Source organism: Rhodamnia argentea, chromosome 5, assembly GCF_020921035.1.
Source record: "Rhodamnia argentea isolate NSW1041297 chromosome 5, ASM2092103v1, whole genome shotgun sequence".
Classification (NCBI taxonomy): domain Eukaryota; kingdom Viridiplantae; phylum Streptophyta; class Magnoliopsida; order Myrtales; family Myrtaceae; genus Rhodamnia; species Rhodamnia argentea.
In genome coordinates, this window is record NC_063154.1 from 918,273 (window position 1) to 929,323 (window position 11,051).

The window sequence follows — 11,051 nt, forward strand, 5'->3', positions numbered from 1 at the left end:
TCCCCTCGAGAATGGACTAGAGATGGGCTCGAGTGATGAGGTGCCACCTCATCCCAGCAGCAGAAAAATCTAGTACCATCTGACTTTTTCCTTTCGTTCTTCTTCTTCATCATACATCCTCACGAAGATTTTTATGCAATTTCTTTTTTTTCTTAATCGTAAGAGGAGTCCCACCGGTCTCGGACAGACTCCTCGGGTCGATCTGATTCGATTTCAGATTTCAAACTATCATTACCGACCCACTCCTGATTCTGGAATTTACCTTGTATTTTATATTCATGTTGTTGCCCTCTGGCCTCTGGTAAACAAAGGGACGTTTTATTAAAATTTCCTTTTTAAGAAAAAAAAAAGAAACAAAAAATGGCTGAAATTTTTTCGAATAGACCCTTAAATCTGACTAGACCGCCTGTGTTTGGCGACCGGCCAGAGGCAAGGGCTAGCAAGTTGCTGGACCTTGACGGTCGGCTAGAGGAAGAAGAAGATTGAGAAGAAAAAATTCAGAAAAAAAAAATGCTGAAGTACTATTATAAATTATCGGGTTAGCCTCGGCAACATCACGTCAACGGTCTCCAGTCAAAATTGATCGAATGAACTGAATTGATACAAATATAAAAGGTTTAGAATTAAATTGATAAAAAAAATATTTTTGACTGAATTGATAAAATTATAAATAATTTAGACTTTTTTTTATATAATTTTCTCCAAAACGAGGCTGACCATATGCACGGTGGTCGTGTACTGCATGCATGCAGACAAAAACAGCACCAGAGCCGGTGGGGATTCTTGACCTTGAGCAAGTTTTAGGGAGGTTTTTTCCTTCACCAGAAGGAACTTCTTATGTTTGGTAGATTGCAGCATTCGACACGCCATGTGTTCAAATATCTCGAAATGACATGGATGGCTTGAATTTTTCCTTGACTTTGTCACAGAGAATTTGGCAGAAGGATCAATTTGGTTAAAATAGCATTCCTATCACTGAATGATTCATATTATGTATCAATAAGAGGAGGTATATTCGGAGTTTCTTTCGATATTAGTGGTTGCCCATCAATAATCACCTAAAGATGTTTAAGTTGAATTTGCTATTGTACTTTTTTGAGTTTAAGCTGCTTAGTTTTTATAAGTATGACCTTGCTTGAATTCAGCAGAAATTTCATACTAAATGCAGCCTCAACCCCACCCCATCACACCCCCCCTCCCGCCCCAAAAAAAATCACAAATTTGATGAGGTTCATGGGCATTGATCTTTCCCGTCTATATAAATGGGTCGCGCTTTTTCCGATCTCATTATGATTAAAACACTCTAGCACATTATTTTGACAATGTTAACCTTTATGGGTTCCACCTTTTTTATCATTTGCCTTTCTTCTTTCCTTTTTTTTTTTTTTGTGTGCCACTTTCCTTCTTCTCATTTATTTTATGTTCTCTCTTTCTAAAACATCCCTCTCATGCCACTGATAGACAAGTTTTTGACACCCCAACCTCCTTCACCGCCACAAGCAATTGACTTAGTTGAAGCCCATATTTGCATAAACCTATTTCGCACCCAACTAGTCCTCTTCAATATCCACTTTTCATTTCAAAGCTCAATTGTAAGTTAAAAAACCCAGCTCACGTCTCTTCACTCCTCACACACATCCCATGCCTTTCACTCTCTATGTTGTTCGTTTTCCCATTTCCCATTTAATACTTCGATTAGTCGATCACGAAGACAAGAAAAACCCCGATTAAGGTTCCAATCCAGGAGCTTGAGCGCCTCTCAAATCCTTATCAAACTCATCGGTAATGTCCGCTTCTTCGTATTCGTCTTGTTGGTTTTGATCATCACCATTATCGCCGATTTGCCATTACTTACCAACCTCCGGATCCATGGCTCGAATCCGCCCCTTCTCTCACAAAGTTGTTTACGCAAACCAAAAATGCTACCTTCAACAACGAAAATCCTCTACACGGTGAGGATTTGGCCCCGCTTGCCTCGATGGTCTCTCCACTTTTGCTCTAATCTCGATCGCCGAACCGCCATCACAAGCGAGCGTGAGGGCTAAAGAGGTGTTAGTGAACTCCTCAAGTCCAACCCCCTATGCAATGAGGAGGCAATGTTGCCTGTCAATTGTTTGAATCCCTCTGTTCTAATTGCCATTAAAATATTCAATGGGATAGCCTTTAGATCTATTGTGTTCTTAGGTATCAAACTCCGATTAAAGATTTAGAAATCAATAAGTCCAATGTGGACTAGATGCCAAGTGCCAGAGGCAGATCATAAAGGAGAGTATTGTTTTTTTTTTTTTAAGAGATACTACCAAAGCTTGAACCATGATTAGATCAAGAGAAAACAGAGAGAAGTAAGAAAAAATAAGGAAAATGGAAATCACAACAAAAGACAACGAAGAAAATAAACAAGACACCACAGCCAAATAAAAAGGATACTTAAAAAAAGGTGAGATTCACAAGCGTTAATATTATTAAAATACGATAATTTGAAGTTTGAAGCACCGACACTCTCTATGGGTCTATATGCCATGTCCGACACTCTCCGACAATCCAACACTATCCCGACACTTTTTGACATGCGACCGACCCATGTATAGGAAGGGTCAATGCAGTTTTTAGAGCACTTGATTTTCCAATCGGGTTTGGCACACACACACCAGCAACACGCAAATCTAGCATCCCGACAAGCCATTTTGACACAAACGGGTCAATTTTAAGCATTTTCAATAAATTAGGGATCAATATGTAAATTTATTAAAATATATACACTAAAGTTATATACCTAGCCACCCCAAAATTATTATACTCAGCCCGAAAAAAAAAAAAACTAATTGTGATATAATAGAAGAAGAAGAAGAAGAAGAAGGAACTTGCACAAGCAATATATAATGTGTTCCAAAGTGTCGAAATTCTTTATTTTTTTAGAACGACGTGTCGGCGTATTGTGTTGTGTAGTGTCGTGTCGTGTCGCGTGTCGGTGTCGGTATCAATGCTATTTAGATTTGAAGTATTTTAACTACTATGGAGCGAAAAGGTAGGACCCTAAATTGTAGTTTTCACATTTAACATCCTTACCCGAGGTGTGAATTCTTTGGGGAAAAGAAAGGTCAACTATGAAAGAGAACATAAAAGTTGGTTTTGTGCCTAACTATGATTAATTATTGCATAATGTTTTGTGCCTAACTATGATTAATAATTGCAGCCTCCACTGTGAGTTGACTTTGATAATTATTGCCCATGGGGCACTTGAGATTTATGCTAGACTTTGATTATTCCTATGGTTCTAATTTTGTAAAACACGGCAAAGTTAATCTGGAAAATACCGAAAACATACCTCGCTTTTTATTTCACAACTATTGACAATGACATCCCTCAAATTTTAGAAAATTTCAAAAAAATGACTTGAAGTGCTCTCATTTTCTCAAATAAGAGCTTGAAGTGAATTTTATTTCAAATAAGGGCCTGAAATGTTTAAATTATTTCAAAGAAGGGCCCGACCGAATGGCATTTTTATCATTTACTTTTTTGAATTTTTTTTTCTATTTTTTTTTTTTTGCATGTTCTTTTCTATTTTTCTTTTTTGTTATTTCCTTCCCCTCCCCTCCCCAGGCTATGGTCAGCTTCAGGCAATGGAGCTCGCGATGGTGTTAGGTGCTCACAGCAGTGGACTCAAGGTGGCCGGCGTTGGTGCATACCAATTGTTGCCCTTGGCGATGACCCCGACTTTCGACTGGAATTTGAGAAACAAGGCAAGAAATTGTGGCTCGGATTTGGACCGAACACCACCACGAACAGTGGCTCCTTTCTTTTTTTTTCTTTGGTTTTTTCCCTTAATTTCGTCGGCCAACCAGGCCACTGGTGAGGGCTGGGAAACCTCACTTAGGGCCGTCGAGGTGAGGCCTCCCTTGACGGCCTCGAGGGATGGCCTCACCCTGCCCAGGTGTAGCAGGGGAGGCCACCCTCATCGGCCACGGCAAGGTGAGCCCTTGCCCAGATCTAGAGAGGGCTTGCCTCGTGGCTATCGAGGGCGCCTCATTTATGTATGAATTCAAACGAAAATCAAGTGAATTAGGAGATTCAGATGAGGTTTCTGAAATCGTGTCGTTCAAAAGGTTCAATTCACCAAAATCAAAGCGTTCGTGAGAGGAATTGCAGGTAAAGCCAAGAAATTCGTCGAAGAAGATGACGAGGGGGATAGAGAATGTTTGTGTCTGAAGGATAAAGTATTCGACGTTCTAGCGCTAAGAAAGATGGTGAAGATCGAGAGGCGGAGAGCGATCGCAGCGTCTATGGAGCTTGAGAAGAGCGGATTGCGGCCGCGTCGACGTTGGATGAAGCGATGTCCCTGATGCTACGACTGCGAAGCGAAAAGAGCTTGATCAAGATGAGAGCCAATCAGGATCGCCAGCTGGCGAAGCAAAGCAGCAGTACAACTAGGAAGTGATCAAGCCGCTCCGATGGATGGCGACGAGCCATGAGTCGCGGAGGAGAGCGTCGGAAGGTCGGTTGAGGTCAGGCAGACAGAGGGTCAGTTGAGGATGCGCGTGAGTAGCAAGGGCTCGAGCGGCGATGAAGGCGAGGGTTGTTCGACGGTGGTACGAGGAATGGAGATGGGATGAGGAAGAAGGAGAGGCCCAGGAAAAAACCAAAGGACAAAAGGGAAAAAATAGAAAAGAAGAAAATGAAAATAATAAATAATAAAAGTAAATGATAAAAATGCCCTTAATTATGTCATTATTTAAAACAAAGAGAGCAATCTAGGCCCTTATTCGAAACAGAATTCACTTCATGCTCTTATTTAATAAAATGAGGACACTTCATGCCTTTATTTGAAATTTTCTCCTCAAATTTTGAAACTACAAGTCTGCACCCTCACCCTCGAAAAATTGCACATTTTTACACAATATTGTTGTTTTTCTTTTCAAAAGTACCTTTACCAATATTTTCCCATTTTCCAACATACACACCCCGGCAAACCCCCTAAAGGCCCTCACTTAGGCACCACATGCACTTCGTCGTTGCCGCCTCCGATCACTCACCCCCACTCCACCACCATGAACCACCAGCTCCGGGGGACCTCGATCACTTGTTGTTGACTCCACTGTTGAAGTTTGTTTGAAAAACAAATAAAATATTACCTTTTTGCATCCCATATAGGATGAAAAGAAGAGGGCAATTCATTTTATTAGTTAGAAGGTTAACATTATCTTTCAAAGAAAGAAATGGGCAAATGGACTATACCCCACTATACCGGCGTGCGGGTGCGCGTGTGATTGCGCGATTTTGAAGCGATTATTAGACGCACTTAGCACTTTGCGCGCTTACGCGATCTTTGTAGCCAATTCAACAATTCTAAGGTTTACATCTGTTCGGACATAACTACCAAACAGACATTGTTGTAACCTTTGGAATGATTTTGTCTATTCGAAAATAACTACCGATTCGGACATGAAAAGGTGTGATTGTATGTACTGTTTCGAATATGAAGAGGTATGTTTGAACTATCCGTTATCAGACACAAAGAGTTGCAATTTTTTAAAAACAAAAAAATTGTTTTCGAACAATGAAAAGGTATGTGAGAATTAACACATTTTCGGATGCGACAAGGTGTGTTCTTTTCTCATTATATATTCAACTATTCTGCTCATTGTTCATAACTTTTAATTTCAATTTTCTTCCTTTCCAAACAAGAGAAATATAGCCTTCATTTCCAATTGTTTCCTATAGAGTTCTCAAAGAAATATTAGAATTGCTATCTAATATTCTCGCTTGATACTCTGTTGTATTCTGGAGAATTTTTGCTAGAAACCATTAGCAACGTTATGGGGCAAATACTTCCTTAAAACCGTTGATAAAATATGGTCAAACGGGATGAACAAAGGAATCGGACTTTGAGGCGTGATGGCATTTTTTTTAAGGAATTATTTGCTATCTCAACCTCTTGAAGATGCACTTCAACAATTTTAAGAAATTATTCGTTCAACAATAAAGTCAGAATCAATCGAGGTTATGAACCAGGATATGGTGAAATTGGACCGGTTCGATGGCAACAATTTCGTTATTTGGAGAGACAAGATGATGTTTCTCCTCACCGCCCCGAGGATTTCCTATATCCTCGACCCCAATTTTATGCCTATAGAGGATCCGGTGCCTACCACTGAAGGAGGAGAACCTAGTACGGAAGATGTTGAGAGGGTCAACAAGGAGAGGAAGAAACGTGAAGAAGATGAATTGCTTTATCGATGCCATATACCGAATACGTTATCCGATCGTCTCTATGACTTGTTCACCGAGATGAAGTATGCTAGAGAAATATGAAATGCGCTCGACTTCAAGTATAACGTGGAGGAGCAAGGTACGAACAAATATCTGATCGCTAAGTATTTTGATTTCAAGTTTGTTGATACTAAACCCTTGTCAGAGCAAGTCCACCAATTGTAAGTCTTGGTCAATAAAATTCATGCTCTAAAGATAGATATTCCAAAATCTTTTCAAGTTGGAGCAATTATTGCAAAATTACTTCCGAGCTGGAAAGATTATGGAAAAAGGATCTTGCATAAATCTGAGGACATCACTTTGGATCAAATTCAAAAATATCTTCGCATTAAGGAAGAGTCACGTTTATGTGATAAATCTGTTTTATATGATACCAAAGTGAATTCTGTGGAGGGAAATGGATTTCAATCCAAAACACACCAAAACTTCAAACGCAAGAGAGGGCAGAATTTTAAGAAACCACAAAAGAAGAAAAAAGGTTGTTACTTTATTTGTGGCAAGGAGGGTCACTATACAAATGAGTGCAAACACCGCAAGAGCACATTCAAGGACAAGAATACTTCAACAGTTAAGGCAGATGCAAATATGGTTGAAGAGAACTACGTGGCCATGGTTTCAACCAAGTTTTCGAATTTGAAAATTTCCGAAAAGGTTAAGGATTCTGTGGCCATGATTTCTAAAGTCAATTCTGCCATGGTTAAATTTACTTGGTGGGTTGATTCTAGTGCAACTGTGCACATATGCAAGAATCGATCAATGTTCAAGCACTTTGAAGAGATTGTTGAAGTACATTGTTAAGAGGTTGAGATAGCAAATAATTCCTTAAAGAAAGTGTTATCACGCCTCAGAGTCTGATTTCTTTGTTCATCCCGTTTGATCATATTTTGTCAACATCCACCACCACGGCCAGGTGGTGTTGACAGCACCGTCGGTGGTGGGGCCCCGTGGTGGAGTCCATTGACAGACTTGGACAAGAACTTCACGGGAGTTGGTAGGGGATGATTTAAGGGCAGGAGTTTTTTTATTCTTCTTTTGTGGACTTTACATAAGGACAGTGCTTGACTCTTTCTTTCTTTTCTTTTTTTTTTGGGTCGAAGTTTAAGTCATTTCAGTGGGGGTGAAAGTGGATATCTGACTTCTGGAAATAGATGTAAGTACTTGATACTAGGTTGAAAATTCAACTATGTTTTTGGTTTTTTCTAAAAGTAACTACAAAAGATAGAAATAATTTTCAACTCTGAATATGTTGGATAAGTTAAGCCTCCCACGACCGGAAGAACTAAATATGTAGTATTCACACGTCATCACAAGATATATATCATGAAAGGAAAAATGACACAAATAGTTCATAAATTTTGACTCTATATGTAATATGATCCATGAATATTTAATTTGATCAATATGATCCCGTAATTTCGGTACTTTTAATTTGTTCAATATGATTTTCGAACTTTTGAAACATATTCAACTTAGTTCTTGAACTATAAGAAAATGTTCAAATTCATTCATGAACTTGAATTAATGAAATGACTACATTGAATATATTCTTATAAGTCGGGAATTAAATTGAATATGTTTTAAAAGTTTAAGGATAATATTAGTCAAATTAAAAGCTCAGTTGCATGTTGAGCTAAAGTTTCGAAATTATATTTGACAAATTAAAAATTTAGAGGTTATAGTTCAAAGATTATTTGCGCTATTATTCCATTACGAAAATAGGAGAAAAACCACCGCTCCGTACTTTTTTGGTTTTTTTTGGGTCGAAACCACTCGAGACTTGAGGGGCCATTAATTAATTGATTTCCTATTAGTCAAAGCCTGAGGTGGCGAATGGTTGAAGCATCACGCTCAGAAAAAGATCTTCCTTTTTTCGCATAAATCTCGAATCTTGATGCCATACGATACAGGATAAACTTGCGTTTCTCGCTTTTTGATAGGGATTGGTCCCGTCATTTTGCACCCACTTGAAGAAGCTCGGATTCTTCTCTGCAGGGGATTAGGTACTTCAGATAAAAGTCTGTTCACATTTGTCGAATTGCCTTGTTTCTGGGGTTTTATCCCTGGTTGGGGTCGCACAAAATCGACCCTTTTCTTGATATATACGATTTGATCGATCGTGATGAAGATGGGCAATCGGTATATTACGTTCTGTTTCTGTCGTTCTGGTCCTTTGCATATGTTCTTGGGTTGTAATGGCTCTGGCTGAAAAGGGTCTGCGTCTTAGCAGGAATTGCAGAGGTCTGTCTATTCAGTTCAGTTCTTTGGATGTTCAGGATTTCTGAAAGCCTGGATACACTGCGGTTGTAGACGAAGTTTTGTTCTTGACAGCTTATAGGGCTCCTCTTGAAGCATTTGAAGGGAGGACAAGGACATGGATGATGGGGAGGTGGAGGCTTCGGATCATGTCCTGTTACCGAATGTCGACTCTTCGAGCAATCTCCAGAGCTCAGCCTCTGTGGACTCTTTCTTTGACGAGTTTTTGAAAAATACTAGGACTTGCACTCACACTCACACATGCAATCCTCCTGGTCCAGACGCTGCTCACACTCACACATGCTACCACACCCACACCCAAATGTTCTCGTCCGAAGACGATGAAAGGTGCAATGGGAAAAAGCCGTTCTCGAAGGTGAAAAGGCCTGCAGGTAATAGAGAGGCAGTGAGGAAGTACAGGGAGAAAAAGAAGGCTCACACAGCTTACTTAGAGGAGGAAGTCCAGAAATTGCGTATGTTGAATCAGCAATTGGTTAGAAAATTGCAGGTTCAGGCATTTCTCGAAGCTGAGGTCATAAGGCTTAGAAGCCTTGTGGTAGACCTCAGAGGTAAAATTGAAAATGAGTTAGGTGCTATCCCCTTTCAGAAGCCTTGCAATTCTTCGTCTATTAAGGAAGGTGATTGTGGGGTCCAGTCTGGCAGTGGACTGGTCGGGCTACGGTGTTCGACTGAGTTACTGTGCTTTCATCCTCACACGGGCTCGTCGTCTCTAGCAGGTGTCGGCAGGAGCGATGATACTATGGTCTTGTGGGGCGGACAAAACTGCCAGCGAGTAATTGGGGATTGTCAGGTCAAGGCAAATGTTGGCATGAATTCTGATGTACACAATTCGAACACGGTCGAAAATATCGTGTCAACCACTTCTCAAGTCGAACAATAGCAGGTCTTGTGCAAGATCTCCCAAATTTCGCCAACTTTGATGTATGCTGTACTCTCATCCGTAGCCTAAGTGTAGTAGCTCCTTAGTTCGGATTAGGGAGGGGAGCCCAGCAGCAGTTTGCTTGTAATGTTAGTCAGCAGTTTGAACTGACTCTGTAAATACAACACATAGGTAAATACATACCACATGAGGCATGACTATGTAATGTATCGACAAACTAGTTTATTTTTCATCTTGTTGAACAGATTGTACATGAAATCTTGTGGATGTTTGATAGAAACACAACCTTCATGTAAAAGCTCTTGGTTCTTTTATTTGTGGAGATGGTGATTCTTTTACCGAGCATTGCATGATTTACTGGGAGGTTGTCCCCTATGCCGTTTGTGATATGTTTCAATTGTACACTCTACTGCTAATTCTGATGACTGATGAAGAAGGCCGAATTTGCAAAGTTCTGACTTAACTGATAGCACAACAGTTGCTTTCACCGTATCACAGAGTTAATTGTGAAGTAGAACTCGTTATTCTAGTGTAGAAGTTGGCTAGTGTTTTTGTAAGAAACTGGGATTCCACTGGAAGTGTTTGTTTTTTTTTTTTTTTTTTTTGGTCGAAGGATTCCACTGGAAGTTGAAGAAGCTAGCACTCGGTATGATCTGTACCGGAAAGGGTGCTCTGTTTCAGCTTGTTCTAGGCTAATGGGTGGCTATCAAGCAAAGAGGCAGTGCTGATATATCAATAGCTAGGCTCGGAACGCTTCTGGTCATGGCCTGCTATCAGATGAGATGCTTCAAGGTGATCGAGATTAATTGTGACTGGCGAGTTGGATCGGAACTGATGCACAGTCCAGTTTGCCTTTGCTTGCGACTTATCACTTCTTCACATTAGAGTATTTGCCGTACTATTAGATTGTCCATATTGTCGTCTGGTTTCAACTAAGGTTTTCAAACTTTCACCACTTTTAAGCAAAGCAAAGCCACAGAAAGTGACTTCTTCGCCAATTTTAGGGGGTGAATTCTCATTGAACTCTTGTGATCATAGCTATCCAGCTTGAGCAAGAACTGGGCCTCTTTTGGTTGGGCCTTTCTTGCGAAATGCGCTGCGTGTGGGCCGTAATCGTGTCAAAGAGAGCAATACAAACGAATTTATCACATGACAATTCAACAAACACAAACGAGTTTCTTGTTAGTGGTGAAGAACATACTCTTGAAGAAATGGAACATGGAAGGAAACTACACGTTCAACTCTTACATGGGCCGAATCGAACTAGCAATACCCATCCAGTGGGGTCGGGCCCAATTCAGATCAAATGGGCCATCACGCGATACACAGGCTCTCGTCGGCCCATCTACATTCGAATGATGTTAATTGTATGATTAATGGGATTATTCATTTTAAATGAAGATTCTAATTCTTGATGCACATTTCTATTGACTAGTTGCATATATGATATTTGAGAAAATAGTCAAGGTGGGGAAGTGCATGCACGAGAGAGTACGGATGAGATAAATTGGTTGGAGAGAGAGAGAGAGAGAGAAGCATTTTTTTTTGGTCGAATAGAGAGAAGCATTTGATATTGACTGCAACACATGGGTTTGTATTTTTAGTCCGGCAAGATCTTGTCGGATCTGAA

At 40.1% G+C, this 11,051-nt stretch overlaps 1 protein-coding gene across 1 annotated transcript; it reads left to right on the top strand.

The window, feature by feature from the left end:
* The first annotated feature begins 8,064 nt into the window (after window positions 1-8,064).
* Window positions 8,065-9,759, top strand: LOC115742352 (basic leucine zipper 23-like). The gene has a single exon (XM_048279573.1). The coding sequence runs from the start codon at window positions 8,639-8,641 to the stop codon at window positions 9,419-9,421; it is 783 nt and encodes a 260-aa protein (XP_048135530.1). The 5' UTR covers window positions 8,065-8,638; the 3' UTR covers window positions 9,422-9,759.
* Window positions 9,760-11,051: the final 1,292 nt, after the last annotated feature.

What these genes read in the sequence shown, in the direction of transcription:
- LOC115742352 (XM_048279573.1), top strand. Translation starts at nt 8,639, where the DNA reads ATGGATGATGGGGAGGTGGAGGCTTCGGATCATGTCCTGTTACCGAAT.